At 65.3% G+C, this 22,711-nt stretch overlaps 1 protein-coding gene across 13 annotated transcripts in view; it reads left to right on the top strand.

The window, feature by feature from the left end:
* LOC117649251 (poly(rC)-binding protein 3) overlaps positions 1 to 22,711 on the top strand; it is a 90,965-nt gene that overhangs the window by 38,836 nt on the left and 29,418 nt on the right. For 9 of the 13 annotated variants that reach the window (XM_034391839.1, XM_034391831.1, XM_034391828.1 and 6 more), the window contains one exon: positions 16,323 to 16,414. In XM_034391839.1, coding sequence (XP_034247730.1) covers positions 16,323 to 16,414 — 92 coding nt within the window. The other 4 variants (XM_034391833.1, XM_034391838.1, XM_034391834.1 and 1 more) reach the window with 3 other exon arrangements.

Raw genomic sequence — 22,711 nt, 5'->3', positions numbered from 1 at the left:
CGCATCCACCGGTCTTCTTGCCCACTGTGCGTGGTAGCCCTGCTGACACAGCACACCTGTCCCAGTGTCCCTGCCCTTGAGCCAGCCGCCGCGCCGCCACGCCGCTCTGACCTGATCTGTCGATCCGCCTTGGGCGTGATGGTCTGTAAGATTAATTGCCATATCCGTCGGCCACCCCCGGGCCGCGCCGCGACGTGTCAAGGCTGGCGGCCCCCTTTGTGTCGGCCAGGAGCTCCACCCTGATCCACCACCACCTGCAGGCCTGCCCCGTGGCATTGGCCCATGATGGCGAGTACAGGTCTAGTTCTTTATCTGTCCGCGCCGTGCCGCTGGAAACGATGCGGCCGATAAGCACGCGTGGGTCCGGCGGGGTCCTGATAACGCCCGCACCGCCATCGACCCGGTTCGATCCAATAAAGTGACGGCCGCGCCGAACCGGACCGGACAAGCCAACCGGACAAGCCAACCAGGACGCGGTCAAGTGTCGCTGCGTGCAAGCCGCGTGCAGCCCGCGTGCCGGACGGAGCCGCACCGGTTCGCCTGGCATGGCCTGGCATAGCGCACCGTGGGCCGAAACTCCAGACGCGTTTTGAGCTCCAGAGTCGCTAAGCAGGACTCGAACCGAGCGTGTGACCCCCACCAATGGATTCCTCGTTCGGAGAGCAATCCATTGGTGGGGTCACACGCTCGGTTCGAGTCCCATTTAGCGACCCTACCTCAAAACCCGACCGGGATTTTGACCACCCCCGGCGGTGTTCTGGCCTACCGTGCGTCGGGTCAGGGCACATTAACCCCCTGATCTGGATCGGATTGATGTTGTTTGTGCGTTTTTTTTCGAGTGGAATACCACCGTCGGGGGCGGTGGGGGCTCCGGCCGGGCGCGGCATTTGCCAAGGTTGGCACTTAGCGCAGCCCCCGGGCGGCACAATTATTGCAAAAGGGCAGTGGAGCCCCCGTGCGCGCAAACGTTTAATTACTCCAAGTTGGGGCGGGGGGTGGCGAGGGTGGAGGCGGAGGGCAGCCGTGACCCCCGGGCCTGTGCCCCCCTTTGGCCCCCCTTTGGCGGGGCGCAGCGCGCAGCCTGCTTGTTGCGGCTTGTTGCGACCCTTGCCTCGTCGCGCACCGCTGGTTCCGCCGTTCCGCCCCGAGAGGTGAGAGGCCTGCCCGTTCGCGATTCGCGCGCTGGTTGCGGATTCGGGATTGACTGCCACCCTGGCCACCTGCACGGGGAGCACCAAGCAGTGCTTCTATGTGGCCGATGTTGTTGTTGTTGTGCGGCCCTCGTGCCGTCGTCGGTGTAGCTTGTGGCGGCCCCACTGCTGGCTGTTCTCGGCGCGTGCTGCTGCAGGCCCTCCAGGCCGTCCACTCCAGCGCGGCTCCAGCGGCTCCAGCACTGGAGTGTATCGGGTTGCGAGGCCCCCGCTAATTATCGCCGGGCTTTGCTGGACTTTGCCGACAGCCTGCAGGCAGCCCGCCGAACGGCCGAGCGAACAACCCTCCGCGGAGTGAGGGAAGGGAACGTCTTGGGCGGAGAAATGGAGGAGAAATCGGCAAGGGCGTTCGTTCGGCGTTCGCTCCCCCGCCGTCGGCGCCGTCGGCCGCCGCGGTGTTCCGTTCCATTCCCGCGTTCTCGCTGACGGCCTGATGGCCTGACGGCCGTGGCAAGGTGGGCACTGTGGTGGGCACTGTGGTGGGCACTGTGGGGCGGGGCAGGCGCACTCGGCCCGCCCCTGGGACTCGTTGTGGCGCTGCAGGGCTGCAGATAGCCGGCCGCCCGATGCCGGTTCGTTTTCTCTATTATTATTTTTTTTGCTCGACGTAGCCATCACGACACAGAGGGTATTATATTGCGCGGCCGATGCTATTGATTGGTGTGCCTTGCCGTTTCTGTCCGACCCGCTCGGCTGACCTCTCTCCCTCCCTCTCTCTCTCTGTCTCTCTCTCTTTTTTGTGCGTCGACGCCCCTCTCCTCGCACACTGTTTTGTCGCGATCTAATTCCATTTCCCGCTGGATGATGGAGATTGGCCAATCTATTTGCGAGTTAATCCCGGAGCCTGCAGCCTGCCATCCTGCCATGCCAGCCTGCAGCAAGCGGGGAGCGGCGGAGCACGGCAGCCGGGGTGGCGCCACACCTGTCTCCCTCTCTCTCCCTCTCTCCCTCTCTCTCTCTCTCTCTCCCTCTCTCTCTCTCTCTCTCTCTCTCTCTCTCTCTCTCTCTCTCTCTCTCTCTCTCTCTCTCTCTCTCTCTCTCTCTCTCTCTCTCTCTCCCCTCTCTCTCCCTCTCTCCTCTCCTCTCCCTCTCTCTCCCTCAATCCCCCTCATCCCCTCCTCCCTCCCTCTCCCTCCCTCGTGTTTCGCAACACCCGGGCAAGCGACGCCAACCACCCGCCACATTGCCGGCGCGGCGGACAGTTGTTTGCTGTCCAGGTATCACGCTGCACGCCGACTGTCTGGCCGTTCATTACGCCTTCCGTCTCTCTCTCGCTCTGTCTCCTGCTCGTTTCGGCCACCCCCTCCGTGTCTTTGCGAAGTCAGCCCATCCATCAATTCATTACTCCTTTACTTTTGATATTCACTCTTCGTCGGGGCGCGCGGGGCGGGCGGGGCGGGCGGGGCCCCGGGCAGCTCGTCAGCTCGGCTCCCCTTCACGCCCGTCACCTGTCAGGGACGCCGAGCCGAGTCGTCCGTCGGGCCTCGTTTGTCGACGCGCCCAATTTTGACAGACCTCCTCCAGAAAGGGTTTTTTCTGTTCCATTTTTTCGTGCTTCGGGAGTGGTGGCGCTGCGAGTGAGCGGAGAGCGCGCTGAACGAGTGCCGAGTTCCAGGAGCCGCGCGCTAGTTGGACATTGGCGGGGTGGGACACGCCACGCCTCGCTCCGCAGAGTTCGCTCCGTCTCCACTTTCGGCCCGGCTGGCTGGCTCGGTGATTTTCTTTCCCGTCCCTCGAAGTTCGTAACGCCGTCTGTAATGGTTGAAGCGCAAGCCCTTGATAGTGGCAGCTAACCTGCTTAACGCTAACGAAGCTGTCTCGCAGCATTGAGCTCATCCTACCGACTTGCTCCCTGGCGGGGCCTCGGCCGGGGCCTGGCCGGGGCCCTCTCGGCCCTCCCCACCACCACGCTGTAATTGCCCCGAGCTTGCCGTGTTGGCCGCGTCGGTGTGACGACCCGCACGTGTGTGTGTGTGTGTTTGTATGGGTTTGCGGCGGGGCACGGCGTTGTCCGCAAATCCGCTGATCGGGGCTGCATCGCTGCGCCTCCACGCTCGACTCCGCGCTCCCCCGGCGTTTTGCATTGAACGACAAAGTCGGTGGCCTTTCCGTTTGGCTATGCAAAGCGAGCTTCATGCCCGTCTTTGTCGAGCTGCTCTCCTCGAGGCCCCGGCCGAGGCCCCGGCACGCGACTCCGCCGCCCCGGCCGGGCTGGCAGGCAGGGCTGGCATCCCGCGAGGCCCCCCGGGGGGCATTATTCTAATTTCTTCTGCCGTCTGGCGACTTTGTGGCCCGGCGCCCCGCTCCGCCCCGGCCGCCCTGTTGTCGTCGAGTTTAAGTCCTTATTGGCAAGTGCCCTAAGGGGCAAATTTTTTAATTACTCCTCGGCGTGATGTCGTGGTTGGTGCGCGCGGCCCGCCCTCGGCCCGCCGTCGGTGGGGGTTTTCAACATTCTCCCTCGCGGAAAGAGGCTCATTTTTCTCATTTTTGATAAAATTGTTTGTTCCTGTTGTTGCCTTCGGATTGCGCGGCGCGCTCGCCCTCCATTGGCCGTGTTGCGCGAAGCGCGATTCCAAGACGTCACACCGCCACGGCGGGCGCGCCGTCCGAACCGGGCGGCAGGGGCGGGTAGAAGAAGGAGGAGGGCGTGGACGCGGTGGTCTGGCTGGCGGGCGGGGTGCGCCGTGCCGTCGGGACTGCCGGGAGTGGAGCAACGCTTTTCCGCGGTGTTTCACTCACTCTCTTTCCCCCGGCGGGCAGCAAGGCGAGCAAGGCAGCAGCGCGGCGTCGGGGGCTTGGGGACCGTCGGGGACGGCGCCACCACGACGGGGACCGACGGGGACGTTGGCGTCGAGGACGCGCCGGAAAGGAGCGAAAGAGCGCTGCTGCAGCGGCACAAGCGGCACAAGCGGCCCACATCCGCACGACTTTGCACACCTCTGGGCCCTGTCCCCCGCCCCTCCCCCTCCCCCGCCCCGTGTCCGTGATAATGTACAAGGCTTGTCTCTGCCAGTGGGGGAGCGGCTGCTGGCGGCCGCGCGGCCCCCAAGGTGCGGGCGGCGCGGGGCGCGGGGCGCACGCCGGACCGGTGGATGTCGCCGAGGGGGAGGGGGCCGAGGGGGCCGAGGGGGCGCTGGATTGGGGTGGGGGCGGTAATTATTAATCCTGGCGTGGAGGAGCCCCGGCCGGCCCGGCCCGCCGCCCGGCCTGCGTGACGGGGAGCGTGGACCGGCCGTCTCCTCGTCCCCAGTGTACAGTCTGGTACAGTCTGGTACAGTCTACGACAAAACGCCGGGGAAGGGGACTCTCGCCCTCCGCCCTCGTGTTATCGGCTTTTTATTTTTTATTTCCCTTTCCGACCCTTGCCGTCCACGCCGTCCAGCCTGTCTCTCGGACAAGAGGTCATCAGGCCCGCTGCTTTTCACTCACTGCCTATTCCCTTTCCCTGTTTTGCCCTTTGACATGGCGTGTGTATTTTGCTGTAAATACGCTCCCTTTTTCTGCGCTGCTTTTCGCCCCACTTTTTATCCGCGTCCCTCTGTGTGCGTGTGTGTGTGTGTGTCCTTTTTTACCCCCGGACGGCTTTAGCGTGCATTATTCCTCAGCCACGACGGGCGAGGTGTTGATGCTTGGGTGCCTCGCATCTGAATTATTTCAACTTGCTGCCTGCCTGCGCGCGTCTGTGTGCGTGCGCGTGTGTCGTCCGTGCGTGTGAATGTGTGTGTCGGCGAGACAGGGGGCGGAGGGGGTTGTGATTCTTCATCTCGGCCTGCAGTGGCTGCAGTTTATTACGGAGGCGGGGGCCGTGTGTTTACTAGTGCCCCCCCCCCTTTTCCCCTTTTCTCTTTCACGCCCCGTCGCTGAGGGCCAGGGGGGCCCGCGGGGCCGGAGGGGGCTCGGTAGCCCGTGAGGCAGCAGATCCCTCGGGGCTTTGCGCGAATGATGAAAAATTTGGCCGCGAGCTTGCCGCTGCGCGCTCGCTGGGCTTGCTGGTCTCGCCGGGCGAGGCGGTGCGCGGCGTGCGCGCTCCCCGGCCACCTCCTGGAGGCCGTGTTTGAAGTATCTGGCCCCCGAATCCTGACCTAATTTTACCGGGCGTGCTCTACGCGGTGCCCTTGCGGGCCGCGCCGCCTCGCCGCTCTGTCTCTCTCGCACCCCAACGGGCCGCCCCATGCGTGCGAGAGAGAACGACGGAGGCACTGTTCGGAATCAGCCTGCCGCGCTGCCGCCACTGTCGGAGCGAGTTTGTCGGCGTGCGAGGCTGCGCGGCTGCGCGGCCCACGGGGTCCGTGACGTGGGGCCCTCTGCTCTGCCCCTACAGTGTGCCGCGATGCTGCGCACTGCGCGGCCTGGGCTCTGAGTGTGTGTGTGTGTGTGTGTGTGTGTGTATCGCACGGGCGACGTAACTTACGCCCCTTTAAAGTTTGCGCCGGAAAACTAAGCTGCGGGCTTTAGCTTTGTAGTTTGTTTGTTTTGGCGTTAGAGGGGGTGCAATATTCAGTGGCCGAACCCGGCATTGAATCCCGCGCGCTCGAAAACTTTACACTGGCGCGACACCGTGTGCGCCCGTGTGTGTGCGCGCGTTCGTGTGTGTCCGTGTCTGTCTATGCATGGGATTGAAGGGGTGGGGTGCGGGCGCGATGGGGCTTCCCAGCTCGCCGTACCCGCGCTCTTTGTCTCTGTCCGGACGTTCCAGTGCTGAACGATATTTGATATTTTTATGAAAGACTGTCATAAATGGCAACTTTCTCATCTGAGATGTCCCCGGTCGCACACGCTTGGCTCACCTAGCGACTGTCTAGGCAGCGGCGATGGTTTTGCAAACGTATTGCACGCAGCAGCAGTAGCATCGCGCGCAGAGCCGCCGAGCCCGCGCGGTAAAAACTGTTCCTGGTTTTCCCAGGAAGCCTTTTGGTGATTTGCAGGTTTGCAAACCAGGAACCGTTTTTACAGTGCGGGGACGCGCAACAGCTCCCCACAGTTCACCGGCTGCGCACTCGGACATTCGAGAGATTGAACGCACTTGAATTGGAAAAAAAAATCAACAGAAAAAAACAGAGCTTTGATTTCTTTTTTTCGGGGGCAAGCCAGCCTTTGATGATTTTTTTTTTTGAAAGGAGAGGGGGAGATAGAGGGGAGGGGCGCGGTCTGTCTCTGCCCGGTAAAGCCCCCTGCACTCGAACGAACCTGACCTGTTTGTTTTTGGTTGCAGGTAAGTGGTCCCGGTGAGTGCTGCTGGACCCTTGTCCCGCCTCGTCGCGAGCGGGAGGGAGACCGAGTGAGTCCCAGACCGGAGTGAGCGAACAAGTGTCCGCCGGGGACCCGCGGGGACCGACCGCGACCGGCCGAAAGAATTGACGGGGGGGGGGGGAGTATGGGCGTGTGTGTGGTGTATCATTTGGACCCTGCTTTGGCGGTCGGCCTGCCAGTGTAAATGGGAATGAATGTGCGCCCGTCATTTGCAAAGTGCCGATCTGCTGGGGCCTTAAAAGCGCTGATGATGATTATGATGATGGTGGCGAGGCGGCGGGCCAGCCAACCTGTGCGTCGACCGGATCGCACGGAAAAAAAAATTCGTTAACCTAACGAAAAATCTCGTCGGTTCCGCGATAACTCACCCCCCTTAAAAAAAAAAAACTTTGTTCGTATGACGAATGATTTCTTGGTTAAAATGAAGCAGAACAAAAAGTTCGTCCAAGGATCAAAGTCTTCCCCGCGACTATGTTTTTTTTTTCTTCCACCAACGGATTGTTTGTTATTCGCGACGCGAGCAGGATGGAACCCACGAATTCGTTTTCTCTCCGGGTGCGCTTGCGCGGCTCTGCAGAGTGCTGAACGGATGTTGGCACAGTTTATCCGCTCCAGACCTTTACCCACCCTCTCTCTCTCTCTGTCTCTCCCACGGCAACAGCAGCAGCGCGATGATCGTTTCACGAGGTGGCGTCATGGGAGGTACACACGCGCCCCGCGGGGGGGGGGGGGGGGGCACCCGTGCGTGTGGAGACGCACTAGCCCAGTAACAAGTGGCTGTGTCCGTGTGGGGAGCATGGCGCGGGGGTTCGGTTGCACGGTAAGGTATCTGCCTGGCTCACCGGACGCCCAGCCTGCCCTGCCTCCGCGGGGCCACGGGGGCCGCGGGGGCCCAGACCCTCCCCTCCCCTCCCCTTCCTGGCCCCGGCCGTGCACAAGGTTGCGCTGCGCGGGCTGCGCGGGCTGCGCGGGCGGCGCGCTCCACAGTTGGAATCCCAGCGGGTTCATTTTGAAACAAGTTGGCTGGTTTCGGCCGGGCCGGGCCGTTCCCGGAAGTTGCAAGTTCGGTAGCATTGTGCGCATTGGCTGACGCGGCGGGGGCGACTCGGCCAACCTGGCGGTGTGCCTGCCGTGGCGCTGCATTGGTCGGGCTGTGTGTGTGTGTGTGTGTGTGTGTGTGTGTGTGTGTGTGTGTGTGTGTGTGTGTGTGTGCGCGTGCTTGTGCGCGCGAACGAACCCTTTGACCCGACCATGTGTTCGTGGAGTCGATCCGCGAATTACTCCACCCGCTTTGATCCAGAACAACCCAGGCCTGGCAGTGGCAGTGGCCAGGTTCCCCGCTGGATATTAATAAAAAGATTAAAAGTGGTGGCCCGTCTTGTTGGGGGCGAGCGGCGAGCGGGTCGAAGGTGCGCTACCGCCTCACCGCCACGCTTCCTCCTGCCTGGCGCGCTTGCCTGCCGCTTGCCTCCAGCTTGCTGGAGGCCTCCCTCTACCCCCCCCCCCCCCCCGCACTGGAATGCTCATTAAAGCTCGCCGAATTGTGGGAATGCGCGCTGGTTTACATTCCAGACTGTATCGCCCCGCCCCCTGCGGGGCCACGGCACGGCAAGGGCACGACAACCACAGATTTGCTCCTGTTCCCGCCTGCTCCGGAGCTTGCTTGTTGTGGTGGTGGAGATGGTGGCGGTGGTGGAGCGGGGCTGCCGGACCGCAACCTGTTAATCCGAATGAATTCGTCCATCGTGGGGCCGGGCGGCGGCCGGGCTTGCGAGAGCCTCACAGCGCCACGCGGGGCCTGCGGACTGGATTGTTTTATCGTGGAGCGCCACGCGGCGCCCCGCCCCGCCCCGCCCCGCCCCGCCCCGCGCACTAACACGCGTCGGTACGCCCCGTTCCGCACCACGCCCTCCACAATTGCAGCTACGCTAAATATAATCCGCTTTGAGTGTTGTCAACGATTTGGGCCGCGGCTCTAATCACGAGCCAGCCGGCCGGCTCTGTGCCGCGGGGCGGGGCGGGGCGGGGCGGGGCGGGGCGGGGCGCTTTGCGCGGCTCCCCCCGCCGGATCAGCGCCGGGCAACCCGCAACACGGCCCGGCTGGCCCGGCTGGCCCGGCTGCTGCCCGTGAGATAAACGGCACCCGAAGGGAAAAGGGGGCGTGAAGGTCGACGTGCGTCCGAAACGGTGTGGGCACGCCGGGAAGTGCCTGCAGAAGCAGCTGCAGATGGAAAGCCAAGCTGCTCGCCGTCGTGGAGGTGGGGACGCCCCCCTGCCTGGCCCCACTGGCCCCACTGGCCGCTCACTCCGGACGGGGCTTTGGTTACCGGTCCCCGGCCCCCTTTCGTCCGTCCGCCGCCTCCCTCGACACGACGGGGACCTTGACGACGGGGACCGCGCGCACGGTGCAGCCAGCCATCCCTCTGCCTCCCCCTCGGCACGGGCCGCGCGCGCGAGCGAGAAAGAGCGGGAGAAAGAAGGAGAAAGAGAGGGAGAGAGAGAGGCGCGAGGGTCCGCTGCAATTATTTTACGCCGTTTGCTTATTATTTTGATAGCAGCGAAACACAATCTCGGCCATTAACGGGGTGATTGCACATGCAGTGACGCTGCTCGTAAAGGCGCTGCCGGGCGCTGCGGGGCGCCGCCCCGCCCGAGCTGGCAGGCAGGCGGGCGGGAGGGCTGCAGCGGTGGCCTTATAACGAGGCTACTTAGTTCGGCCGCCGCGCTCTCCGCGTGCTGCCAGCTCGGCCTGGCTGGCTCGCTGCTGCGTCCGCGGCATATTCAATTTCAGCGCCTCCCCGCCTCTCTGGCTCTCCGGCTGGCGGATGGAAATGGGTTCCAAGGTGTTTCCGCGCGCCGCGCCGCGCCGCCTGGGCGGCTGGCTTGCCCGACTGCACTGCCAAAATTTGGGTTGTCACTTTGATGACAATTTTAAGGCTGTTTCCTCACTAGAATGTCAACCAACTCGTTGATGATATTGTTGTCACGCCCATGTGTATTGGAGCTTTGACGAAAATGTCATCAAATTTTTCGGTCTAATTGTCGTCATTTTCTAGTGAAGAAAATGCTCGGTTTCCTCCGGTGACAGCAAATCCCGACAGTGTCTGCTCCTTGGGCCCCGCAGCTCGCAGTCCCACTAGTCCTCATTCTGGACCCGAGCGAGGCGGCGGCAGGCGGTGCCAGCTCCGTCTCTCTCGCACTCGTGGGGCGGGACGCAGAGAGAGAGAGAGAGAGAGAGAGAAAAGGAGCGCCGGCACCCCACCCCAGTTCGGGGCGAACCGAGCCTGGCCGAGTCGTTTCCCAGCGCGCCACCATGGAGCCACGCTGCCTTTTGGGGACCGCCTTGGACCGGGATGGGACTCCGCGGTGGTTCAAGGTGCCGAGAAGTAATGACGTCATCATCGGGTCGCTGCGGGGCCGTGGGCCTGGCCGTGGGCCGCGGGGCGTCGCCGTCCCCCCCCCCCCCCTTTCCCCATTAGTTCGCGTTCGCGAAGCGCCGAGCGCGAAGCACGGCGTCGTCGCTGTCGGGCTTGGATCCGCCGGGACGCAGTCCCCTCCCTTTTGATCTGCTTTGCTCGCTTTGCTGGTTACTCCATTTTATTTACTCATTATTTTTTGGCCGGCCGCGCCTTATTTGAGAGGCGTTGGAAGTTTTGATGCTTTGCCATCTGTCTTTGTGCGTGCGGGGGAGGGGGAGGGGAGGGCGGCGGTGAGATGGATGCGGTCAAAGGGCCGCCGCCTCGGCCGCCGCCAAGATGGAACTTGCAAGGGGCGAATTTGCGGCTGGAATGGAGGGAGAGAGAGAGCGAGAGGGAGTCGCAGTCGGCCGCCAAGTTTGGCGCGGGAATTCCCCGGGCCAGCGCCACCCGTCGCGTCGCGCAGCCATGGCGCAGCCTTCGCGCAGCCCTCCTCGCCTCGCCGAGTGATTCCGGAGACTCGTCCCCTCGCCCTGTCTCTCTCGCACTCCTCTGGGACGCCGGGACGCCCCCTCAGTGCGACAGAGACAAAACTAAGTCTTCAGCCACCAGGCTGCTGGACGCCGCGGGCCTCTTCCGGGCCCGGCGGAGCGATTCCGAAGAGTGGCGCTCTCTCCTCTCTCTCTCTCTCTCTCTCTCTCTCTCTCTCTCTCTCTCTCTCTCCTCTCTCTCTCTCTCTCTCTCTCTCTCTCTCTCTCTCTCTCTCTCTCTCTCTCTCGCACCCTTACGGGGCGCGCCGTGAGTGCGACAGAGACAGCGACGACTCTTCGGAATGAGTCCTCGCGGCAGCGCCCTGCGCCGCCCTGCGCCCTTCGCCTTGAATTCAATAACAGATCCGTGTCACGCGGAACGAAATTATCGATGGCTGCTGTCGCCCTCCCCGCCGGGCGTCAACCCCCCCCCCCCCCCCCACCTCCGAGAGAGTAATGGCCGGGCCGCTGGAGATGGAGTGGTCCATCTGAGCCCCGGTGGCGTAGCCATTTTCCATCCAGGTTGGCCCGGCCCGGCCCGGCCCGGCCCCCGCTACGCTCGGCCCGGACGACTACGGGTGACTTTATCTTTTTATTTTGTCAAACTTTCCACTTCCTGGTTGATCCGCCCCGCCGTCCGTGTGGCTGCGGACGCGCGGCCCCCTCCTCCTCCCTCCGTGTGGCGTGATTGACCGCGTTTAATTGTGGCACGGTCCTCGATTCCGCCCTGCAGACCGATTCCGAGAGTCGTTTTCGCCTCCCTGTCTCTCTCGCACCTACGTGGGACGCCCCACGAGTGCGAGAGAGACGGAGCGGCGAAAACGACTCTCTGAATCGGTGTTCTGGACGGCCAGGGCCCGGCAGGGGGCGGCCAGGGCGGCCAGGGCGGCCCGCGTGAGTCCGTTTCCGTGTTGGGCATTGCCGCCACGGCCGCGCCTGGCCGCGCCGTCGCCGTGCAGTGCAGTGGCGGTACACTGGTACACGGCCGATGCTTTCTGGTGTAGCGCGTGTTGGCCGCGCTGCACTGCGGCCAGCCCGGCCAGGCTCCGGGGAGGCATCACTCTTTATACATTCGCCGAAGTTCTCAACATGTTGTTTGCTGAATTAATTTGCATAACTTGCCAATTTATGGTATGGCGTCACCATGCGCGCGGCCCGCGCGCGTGTCTGGGTCACGAGCTCTCCATATGCGCGCCGCGCTACGCCGCCCCGGAAAGTTTTGGTATGGATTACTTTTTCTTGGCCGGTTTGCGGACTCCTCCTTTGCCGGCCCCGTGCGTGCGGACATGGAGGCCGCCTTTGAGTAGCGGGGCCAGCGGGGCCCTGCCCGGCCCTGCCTCCCCGCCGGGACGCTGAGTGGCGCTGTGGCGGCGCGCGCCGCGCCAGCAGCGCCGGCCCGGCCAGGGATCGACCTGCCTTGCCTGTAACAAACTCTCAAGTGCGAATCACTGGAGCGGGCGGGGCGGGCGGCCGGCACCCCGGCCAACTTCCACCGCGGCAGTGGGAGGTGTGGGGTGTGGGCCTCAAGTGTCTCCGTACCGAGTCCCGGGGGCGAGTCTGAGGGATCGGGGCCACGGCACGCCCCGCCCCGCCCCGCCCCGCCCCGCCAGCACGCTCCGGCGCGCACTCTGCGGCGACCAACTGCTAAAAGGTCCTCAAATTGAGTTGGCTCCAAAATGTAAGGGGTAGAAGAAAGGTGAGGGGTGGTGCGGGTGGTGCCTCCCCTCTCCCCCCGTGGCCGGGCCAGGCCGGGCCGGGGCGTGCCGTGGCCCGTCCCGCTAATGCCATTGGAACGGCGCGAGATTGCGTGTCTCGTCTCCGTTCTCCCCTGCCTCGCCTCGCCTCGACTTGGCTGCCCCGCCGACCTGCCGAGGTGTGGTGTACCTCTGCACTTCCCGGCCGCCTCGTCAGTGGCAGCCAATTCGACCTGGCCTCTCTGCCTCCCCGACGGACGGACAGACGGACGGACCGACGGACCGCCGCGGATGGACTGGTCGTGTTCATTCCACGTCAGTCCATTTGATTCCGCGGCCTCGCTGTCTCCGCTGTCGCGGACACGGCGGCCGTAGGTTGATTCCGATGGGGAGGTTCTCTCTCTCTCGCACTCATGGGGGGTCCCCCAGAGGTGCGAGAGAGACCCGTTCGGAAGCAGCCGGCTGGCGTGCCTCTGCCTGGCGCGGCTGGCGCGGCCCGCCCTATCGGCCGCCGTGTCCGCCCGTCCGCCGCGGCGCGGTGAGGGGCCACTTGAAGGGGGCGGGGCTCGCCGCGGTCCATCCCTTTTCTCGGCCATCAGGAATCGACGAAGGGGGAGGGGGCTTTGAATCCCGCCGGCCGCGATACAGCGAGGCAGACCGGGGCAGGCCGGGGCTCTCTCTCACTTGGTGGACGGCCAATGTGTCCGCATGACTGCTATTATTGGCTCCTCGGCTCGTTAGGTGAGTCCGAGACCTCCCCGCCCCGCCCCGCCCCGTCCCGCTCTAAATGGGGCCTCATGAGGGTTGATTGGCCGGGGCGCCACATTCCGCGCGCTAAATTGCTTCGATTACCTCGAGCGGATAGAAAAGGGCCTCCGCGGGGGTTCGCAGTTCGCCCAGTTCGCGCACCCAGCCAACAGACAGCCAGCCAGCCAGCCAGCCAGCCACTCTCCGCGGCGCATTTTCCCCGATAAGACGCTGCCGCGTCCGGGTCGCTGGCTTTTCCTTTGCCTTTTACTTTTTCCCTCTCGCTCCCTCTCCCTCGCCGCACTGATGCGACTTGAAGGCCCCGCATTGTCTGTCTGGGGATCCTTGAGCGCGGCGCGGAGTGCTATTGCCGCGTGTTGACCCCCCACCCCCACCCCACCCCCTCGCCGTGCGGGCGGCGTCTCCCCCCGTTGAATTTTAATGTGTTTGGACCGGTGGGGAACGGCGAGGGCCCACCGACCCCCTGCCCGAGTCTCGAGTGGCGGGGCGGTGGTGCCGAAGCCCTCCCTTATCAACCCTCGACGCGGCCGCGCGGCGCAGCGCTCTTGATGAGGATTTCTCCACACACCTCGCCACCCTCCTTCCGCCTCGCCGTCCTCCCTTTTTTCCCAGTGCCGTTGCGCCCCTGTGGAGTACCCCGCCGGGTTCGTGGGCACGCCGAGTGCGCCCCGAGTGGTGTGCACGCGGCCTGGTGGTGGGCCGGCCGGGCGTCGGAGCGTGGAGCGGAGCGCCTTGCAGGCGGGCAGGCCCGCAGCGCTCCGCCGCGAGCGGGCGGCCTACCGCGGCCCCTGCCTGCGCGGGGGTTCTCGTTCTCGGCTTGGCGCGGTGCGCACCGAGCGTGCCGCGTGCTCGGTGACGCCGTACTTGACGCGCTCCCGGGCCAGCAGACTGCTTCCGCGAGTCGTCGCTCTGTCTCTCTCGCTCTCTAATTAATAGGGCGGGTGCGAGAAAGGCAGAGCGACGTAGACGACTCTCGGAATCAGTCAGAGATTCCGATCATCGCCTTTGTCTTTGGTCCTGCGGAATGGAACGAGGCCCCCGATGACGGAGTGCCGGGAGTCGGACGGGATGGCGGCCGCGTTGGCCGCGTTGCCGCGCTCGGTTTGCTCTACTTACTCCGGCCGACTGCCTGGACTGCCTGGACTGCCTCCACTCTGAATGGCTGCCGGAACGCCGTTCGACCCAATGCTCGTATGAATTTTGCATCGGGGAAAACGGCGCACGCCGCGCGGCGGACAAGCCCCGCCGAGCCCTGCACCCCCTGCTGGCAGCGGCGGGGGAGGGGAGGGGTAAAGTTTGGCGCGGGGAGGGGAGGGGAGGGTGTCAGACGGCAAGCGACTCATAATCACGGCGAATGACTAATTCAGGACGGGACGGGATGGGCCCGCCGGCAACAACAAACAGAAACTCTCTCTCTCGCTCCCTCCTCGCTCACAGAGTGTTGGCAAATTTTCAAAGTTGGTGGCCGGCCGGCGCGCTGCCCAGACCGAGGCCCAGACCGAGGTGTCCGCCCGCGCTCTGCCCGGGCCCGCGGCGCGGCGTGGCGCGGCGAGTGGTTTCACTGCGTTTCACTGCGTCAGGCCGCCAGGGCCGCCAGGGCCAGGGCCGCCCGGGGCTGACGTTTACAATTTGCTGGCCTGGCGGTGCCTGGCGGTCGTGTTTTGAGTCATGCCGGTGGCCGGTGTGGACGCTGCGCGTTTTGGGGCCTCCCTCCCTCCCCCTCCCTCCCGGCCGCTGAGTCAGTGTGTGCGGCGCCGCGGCAAGCCGGGCAAGGGCACCACACGCGTAAAGCAGCGAAGCAGCGCCGTCTGTCTCTCTCGCACTTCCGCGTCCAGCGCGCACCCACCCTCGAGACGAGTGCCCCGAAAGGCCGCCGTGTGCGCGCGCGCTTTCTGACTCGACTGCGGGTCGGTTCGGTTCGGTGGCGTTCGGCTCCGCGACGCGACGCCTGGCAGTGGTGTGCTTGTTTGCGCTTTGCCGCTTTCCGCGGTGGATGGGCGGATGGGGCGGATCGGGGCGGATGCACGAGTCGAGTCGCAGCGCCGCCGGCCCCTCCGGCCCCGCCCTCCGCTCCATGCTCCGCTCGCTGAGCTTGCCTCGAGTCCCGGCCCGGCTCGGGGCGCCTTCCTGGAGAAGCTGGAGAACGTCGAGAGTGGCTCCACTACGGTGTGCCGCGCGACCCCGCCCCTCGTTCGCCCGCCTCTCGCCGTCCGCGCACCGCGCACGCGCACCGCGCCACGGATGACGCGAACCTGCGCCGTGAGCGCAGGAAACCGCGCTGCCTTGCCCAACGTACCGGCGAGACGCAGTTGTTGGTCGGTCCATTTGGTTTTCGCTCGGTGGCGGTGGCGCACTGTTTGTGGGTTGCACCGCTCCTTGACTGGCTGTGGCCTGGGCCAGGCCTGGGCCATGCCGATACGGCCAGCAGGGCACTACGGACACTAAGGACGGGCAGTGCAGGAGAAGGGGGCAGGGCAGGACGTACGGTCGCCGCCGCGGGCGAGGGGACTAGGGGACTTCCCGTACCTGGGCTAAGCCCTCCGCCCGGCGGCCCGTCCGCGTGCGTCCGTGGGTCTGTCTGTCTGTCTGTCTGTCTGCTGTCTGTCTGTCTGGCGGCCCCAGTGCAGGCGGCGCGCGGCGACAGGCTCAGTGCATTTGCAACCGTCGTCCCTCGCCCTCGTCCAGCCCCGCCCGTCCGCCCCGGCAGGTCGTCCTGCCCCTCGCCCGTGCCGTGTGTGTGTGTGTGTGCGTGTTTGTGTCAGTGTGTGCGTGTCGTCGTGTCGTCGTCGTGAATTCAAGGGCCTGAGGGAGTACTTTCGTCCGCCGGCACCATGGCCTGTGTGCAGACGTGTATGTATGACTGTACTGACCAAAATCCGAGTGTCAACCCCGGTTTTTGCAGTGCATCGAAGAGGGCGTTCTAGTGTTGTGCCACAGCAGACCGCTTGTGCAAGTGATGATTTTTATTTTTTTCGTTTTCCTGCATAAATCTACGAATGCGCGCCAGAGCGAAAACAGACATCCGCCCTTACTGCGTCTCGATTTATGGGCGGTCTGTTTGGTTTTATTTTGTAGTCTCGTGTCTGACAGGGTACTTTTTTTGTTGTTGTCGATTTTTTTTATGCCTCGATATGCGTGGCCCGGCGGGCTGTCTGCTAGTGTGTGAGGCTGTGAACTCTGGACCGCCCGACGTTATCGTCAATATCGCCATCGGCGCTTATCGCTGTCTCTGTTTACTGTCGTTTTCACTCTGCCGGACTGCGGGGCCCAGAGGCCGGGCCCAGAGGGAGCGCATTGTGCCCCTGGCGGCCCTGGCGTTGGGCGTTCGGCTCTCGGGCGCGCGCGGTCCGTCGCTGAAACCTTGTGTCATCTCGTGGAGTGCGGACGCCGCGGACGCCGCGGACGCTGGAAGTGCTGCCGTGCCTGACCTCGCCCTCCCTGCTCTGCTTTCAGACCTCGAGGTGGACCAGTCAGCCATGGAGATGGACCAGATGATTACCGACGAAAATGTCACCCTCACCATTCGCCTCATCATGCTGGGGAAGGTGAGTCCGATTCGCAGTGGCCCTGCCACGCCTTCCTGGAAGCGCCGCGGGGATGTCCGGCAGCGCGGCGCCCTTGGCGCGCAGTCCGGAATGTTTGTCGCGCCCGATGAAAAAGTCGGCCGCGCCCGAAAGTTTAGTTTGTGTGTCTGGCGGCGACCCTGCTGGCTGCTGCTGCTGGGGCCGGAGTCCCTCCCGGAGTCCGTTCCGCTCCGGGCGGACCATTTGTTGCGAGCGCTCCTTGAGAGCTGTACTCGGGTTGTAAGTGCTCGCGGGCGAGTGGAATGGCAGCGGAATCGCCTCAGTTATCATTTCCGTAAATATTGCAGTGGCGGTTCCCTACGGTTCCCTTGCCCGGCTGGGCCGAGGGCCGCCCGTACGTGCGTGGCCTTGCTCGCCGTGCCCCAGTGCTTCCTGCCGTGCCGGCCGTGCCGCCGAGTGAGATAGGGGGTGTAACTGGTGTTCGGGACGTGTCCGGGGCCGCTGGGCCCCTCGGGGGGCAGTTCGTCGGACTGCAGCCGGGAAAGAGAGGGGGGGGGGAGGGGGCGTTGTCTGCTGCTCCGCTGGGCCAGCGTTCCCTCGCTTCCCTCCCCGCCCCCGCGCGGCCCGCTCGGCCCTCTGGGCCCTTTGCGAAGTGAAGCGACACCCCTTTCTCTGCGCGTGCGTGCCGCGTGCCGCGGCGTGCCCTGTGCAGCGTGTGTGGTGCGCGCTCCGCTTTTGTTGGTCATTCTGGAGCGGAAATATGCCGCGGTTGGGCCGGGCCGGGCCGGGCCGGGACGGGCGGACAAGACGGGTGTCCGTCTGGTCCTGCTGCTGCCCGCTCTCTCTGCCTCTTGTCCCGCCACGCCCCGCCACGCCCCTTTTCGCCTCGCCGCGTTCGGCGAATCCGAGTCGTCACGTCGTCTTGACTGCCCCCCTCCCCCTTCCCCTCCCCCGCCCCCACATGGGCCTCGACAGCTGTCGCGAAAGCCCCTTCCACCCGCCGCCCCCGCCCCGCCCCCGCCCGTGGTGCTTGTCGCGAGATAGCCTTGGGAAAGGGGCGAAAGGGGGGAGGGAGGGAAGGGGTGTGGGAATGAGGGTGGCGCAGATGGAAAATGCACCGCTGCTTCCTGGTGTGGTGGTTCGAGGTTCGATCTGCCGCGGCGCGGCCCTCTAATGCCTGTCATTGCCGCGCCTCGTCCCCGTCACGTCCGCGTCACGTCCGCGTCACGTCACGTGACGGACAAAAAGGCGACGGATTGGCGTCGCGACGGCGGCGTCGCGGCGTTCGCAGAGGTTATCGGCGGCCTGTCGCGGAGCGTGGGTGTTGTGGGGGAAGCCCAGGGAAGCCGTGCTCTGGGTGGCGGCGTGCGGCGCGCGAGGCATCCGGACCCACCTGGCGGCGCCTGGCGGCCTCGGCCGGGCCTAGAGGCGCGTAGAGGCGCCTGGATGCCGAGCTGCTCTGCCAGGCCCTTGCCGAGGCCCTCGCCTAGGCGCGATGCGACCGGACCGGAGGGGCTTGCCTCCGGGTCAGTGTCGAGGGATTACCACAGGCAGCGCGGCGGGGCGACGGGGCGACGGCGGGGGACGCCCTGCAAGTTCCCAGGCGGTGCCGTGGCGGTGCCGTGGCGGTGCCGTGGTAGCGTCTTGCGGGACTTCTCGTCCTTCTCGCCGGTGTCGCGTGCCGAATCGTAATGCGATCGACGCGACGCTGCGGACGCCGTGCACGGTGTCGGGTGTCGCGCCGCGTCGCCGTCGCCACGCTCTCTGGCCGGCCGGCCGGCTGGGGCCCGCCTCGGCTCGCCGTCGTCCGCCAGTCCGTGCTCCTGCTGCTGATTATTCAATCAGCGGCGCCGCGTTAAGTATTTATGCGAACGGCGCCACCGCCACCGTCGTCGACCTGCCGGATAATTAATTGGATTGGCGCGCGCGGGGCGGGGCGGGGCGAGGAGGCGTCGCCTTCCGGGACGTCGCGCACGTCCCCGACGTCCCCGACGTCCCCGACGTCCCCGACGGCATGCCCGGTGGAGGTGCAGCGCCGCAGCCCGTCGTGCTCTCCCTGTCTCCCTCTCGCTGTGGGCAAGGCATCTCCCGCATCCCCTCGTTGACTTGTGGCGGTGGCTGGATCTGGATCCCTTGTTGGAGGGGCCGCCGCCGCCACCGATAGGAATTCCATCGGGCCAGCCAGGCAGCCAGCCAGGCAGCCCCGGTCGGCGGGCGCTGTGGCTTGGGGCTGCGAGGGGCAGTGGCGGGCGGGGCTGGGGTCGGGTGCGCACCCACAAAAATTAATTCTCCAACTCCGGCGCCAAAAACATATCGCCCCCAAAAAATAAATCAATTCTTTTTATTTTTTGTGCGGCGTGGCTCCTGCGATTTTTTTCCCCATTTCCTTGAGAGACTGCAAATTTCCCACAGTTGGCGGCAGGCTCGATTTTTGCGGTCATTTCATGTGGTTCTGTCGTACGGCGGCGCGCTGTCGCTGTCAGCGCACACACAATGGCCGCCCAGAGCACTACAGTGGCGTGGCGGGGAGGAGCAGGGCCTCGAGCAGGGCCTCGAGCAGGGCGCAGGGCTGGCGGTGCGTGCCTCCACTGCTTCCATTCGGACGCCTTCCGCCTTTCGGCCCCCGTTTCTCGTGTTGTCGTCCTCGTTGTTGCCGGGCGGCCACGGCAGCCAGGCTGGGAGGATCGCGCGCCGTGCCGCCGTGCCGCCGCCGTGTCACATCCCGGTGGCCTCACTGCGAGCCGTGCTCGTCCTGACGGCCCGGCCGCCTAGCCTCCGGGACGGGAGCCCTGCATCCAAACAGCCTCCAGCTCTGCGCAGCCCTGCCTCTCCTCTCCGAGGTTTACGCCGCGCGCCGCGTCCTCGTCGTCCTCGCCGTCCCACCGCCTTTTTACTGTTTGCCTTTTGTTGTTTCGCCCTTTATTCGGCGGGGGCGGCCGTATCCGTTATGTATCACACTTCCTGCCTCTCTCGGGGCGCCGCGTCGCCGCGTGCGCAGCGCGTTCCCACACTGTGCCACGCAGTGCCTCGCAGTGTCGCGGGGTGCGTGCCCCTCTCTCTGCCTTCGCGTGACGGCCTTTCAGGACCTTTCCCTTTCACTCGTGCCGCGCACGGCTTGCACACGCGTCACGGCTACAACCAGGTGGGACAGGCGGACACACTACAAGGCTCCCCGAACACGCGCGTGCTACGTGCGTAGCCCTTGCGTAGCTCCGGGCCGGCCCGCGCACACACACACACACCCGCACACGTAGGCACACACACAGCGCCGCGGGCTTTTTTCACAATTTATTGGAATGACCCGGCTGTCTATAAACGCGCGGGCCGCACCGGACCGGGCGCGGAAAAAAATAATGTGGACGTGAATTGGCGGACCTTGAAACATGGGGCTGGCCGGCTGGCTGGCGCGTGGCAGGCCGGCGGCACACTGGCAGCAAGGGGATGCTATCAGGAGCGCGCCCGGTAAAATTACCGCGCGTAAAATTTTGAATCCGCTCGCAGTGCGCGCTGCGCGCCGCGCGGTGGAGGTTTACAGCATCGGCGGTATCGACAGGACAGGGCCATGCTGCCTGCCTGCCTGCCTGCCGCGGTGTGGCGGCGCGGGGCGGAGCTGTCCTGTCGAACGCGTTGCTTTTATCGCCGCTTGACCCAGTCCGGCCCAGCGCACTCACTGTGCGACACCGCGACTCTGCCCCCGGGACAGTGCAGGGTACACCGCAGTGCCGCCGGCGGTGCGACTGCGACGCGCGACGCCCAGGTGCGGTCCCCGTCCCCGCCGTCCGCCCGGCCCGCGGGGCTGCGGGCCTGAGATGACGGCGGGGGCGTTGAACTGGCGGGCGCGTGGTGCCCCGCATTGCTGGCCGGCTGGCGCCCCGCCCCGCCCCGCCCCGCCCCGCCCTGCGTGCTATGTGGCGTGCGACCTTTCGGCGTGCTGGCCGGGTTTGGCCGCGCCCCGCCCTGCCACTACTATCCGATGCGCATCCCTTATGCCCTCCGCTAGGGTGGCCGCTCGGCCTGTGGGACCGACTGTAGGGGTGCCACCTGGCCGAGTCGGCCTCCTGCGAGGCGGCACGGCAGGGCGCGGCAGGGCGGGACTGGGTCACCAATGATTGCAAACCGACTGGGGCTGGGCTGCCAGCGTTTGTCGGCTGCTTTTGGAAAGCTTGTTGTTGTTGTTTATCGGACGGGCCCGCCCGGAACACTCGCTTGATTATTTGTTGTTGTTTTTGGCGTTCCCCGCTCGGACGGCTCGGATTACGGGCGGCCCGCGCCATTTGCGTCGTTTTGTTTTGGTGCGCTTGTCTGGCGGTGGTTAGGCGGCCGGAGCGCGGAGCCAGGGCGCGACTAGGGCCCCAGTGGACGCACCGGGCCGCGCGCCGCGTAGAGCCCCTCGGCCGGGTCCCAAGCCCAGGATCCCTGGACCGAGTCCCTGGACCGTCAACTTCTTTATCCAGCCCCTCCCTCCTTTTCCTTTCCGCGCAGTGATAACGGAAGGGCTCCCTTTCCGAGTGAGCCCCCCTCCCTTCGCCACCCTTCGCGTTAGGGCGCCGTGCCCGGCGTGCCCGTCCCGGCGTGAAGCCAGCCGGGGTTAAAATCTGGGCTGCGTAATACGGCAAGGCGAGGCGCGCTGCCCTGCGACGCTCTGCGTGCTCACTTGTTGCGGGCGGGGCGGGGCGGGGCGGGGCGGGGCGGGGCGGGGCGCGCCTTGGCCCGCTGCCGGTCCAGTCCCACTTGATAAGACACACTGCTGCCCCCCGCGGGGCCCTCGGAAGGGCGAGGGGCGCGGCGCGGTGGTTCGGGCGGTTTGGGCCGCGCGGGGGGCTGCTCCCCCCGGACGGCCACCGCCGCGACAAGAAACATTTCCGGGGCTAAATCCGCGTTCCGAAAAAAAGTAAAACAAGATAAAAACGGCGAGTTTGGAGGTGTCAGCGCGCGGTGACGGCTCAGCACTGCGTGCGGCCTGCGTTCCGCGGCGGCCCCACCCTCTCATTTTGCCCTCCAGTGTAGCGCACTGCTGACTGCCCGCCCGTCCGCCTGTCTGCTCGCCTGTCCGTCTGCCTGCCCTCCATTGCGTGTAGTGCGTTTTGCGACGCGATGCTGACGAATGATGCCCGGTGGAACACGGAAAGAAATGAAAATTACATTATCAAACAGTCCGTTACACTGAAATTCGAAGGGTGAGACATCTGACCGATTTTCGGCGATACAAAACCGAAAAACGGTCGTACATTTCAGTAAGACCGTTATAGGGGTCAGAAGTCTCACCTTTCTATTTTCAGTGTAGTCGTTGGGCAAAGCGCGTCAGTATTGCACAATGGAAAGTTAGTGGTCGTCTTTGTTTGTGTCTTTCCCGAGGCGACTTCTTTCTTGTTCCTTTTCCCTCGCTGGCGGACACAATGTTTCGCTCGGGGTGTCGCTCCGAGTCTCGGGGCGGGGCGGGGCGGGGCGGGGCGGCCCCACCTTGGCTGCTACTCCGTCCCCCGAGAGGCGCTCCGTGGAGGCGCTCGCCAAAATGGATCTTGACCGCGGACGTGTCATTATTTTTGTACTTTGTTGTTGTCGCCGTGTTTCTTCCGGGCGGCCGGCCGAGGGACGGCAGTAGGCTGCTACACTGTTCCTCGCTTCCAGCCCTGCCTGTCCTCCGCGCCCCCGGGAGGGCCGCCGTGCCGCCGTGCCGGTCGTCGCGTTCCGAAGAGCATCTCGACGTGAAACTCGTGGCGCGGCGCGCGGCGGTCTCCTCCTGGGTCGCCGTCGGCCCGTCGGCCGCTGCCACAATCACGTGATCCCACTTTTGTCAAGGTCTGATTTGAGTGGACGCGGCCTCTTTGAAGAGGCCCAAGGTGGGGTCGTCGACGGCGTGCCCCGGCGGTGGCGCTCCCCCACGGGGCGCAGGGCCCGGCAGGGCCGCGGGGGGCGCGGGACAGAAGGGCCGACCGGGCGGCGCACAAAGGAGCAGCAGGACCAATAAGTTAAACCTGAGCCAGCCGGGCCCGGCGTCCGTGCGGCCCTGGCAGCACTGGCTTTGGCCAGGCCAAGCTGCGTGCAAAAGCAAAGCCATACAGCGGTCTGGTTGGCGGGCGGTGGCGGTGCGGCCTGGCCCGGCCCCTCGACCGGCTGGGCCCCTCGGGGGGCGGCTTGGCTCCGCTTGGCTCGGCCTCGCTCCGCGGCTCCGCGGCGGGGTTCGTGCTCGGGGCTGTCCGGCGGGGCTGTCCGTCGCCGCGCCGCTGATTGCCAGTTTTGACTTACTTTGCCGCGGCGAATGGCGAATCCGGCTGGAAATTGGGTCGCCCTGCCTCACGCTGCCTCGCTCTGCGCGCT

The sequence above is a fragment of the Thrips palmi genome, unplaced genomic scaffold (genome assembly GCF_012932325.1).
Source record: "Thrips palmi isolate BJ-2018 unplaced genomic scaffold, TpBJ-2018v1 HiC_scaffold_4, whole genome shotgun sequence".
Taxonomy (NCBI): domain Eukaryota; kingdom Metazoa; phylum Arthropoda; class Insecta; order Thysanoptera; family Thripidae; genus Thrips; species Thrips palmi.
Note: the sequence above shows the minus strand (reverse complement) of the source record. Positions and strands in the feature narration are given on the sequence as shown.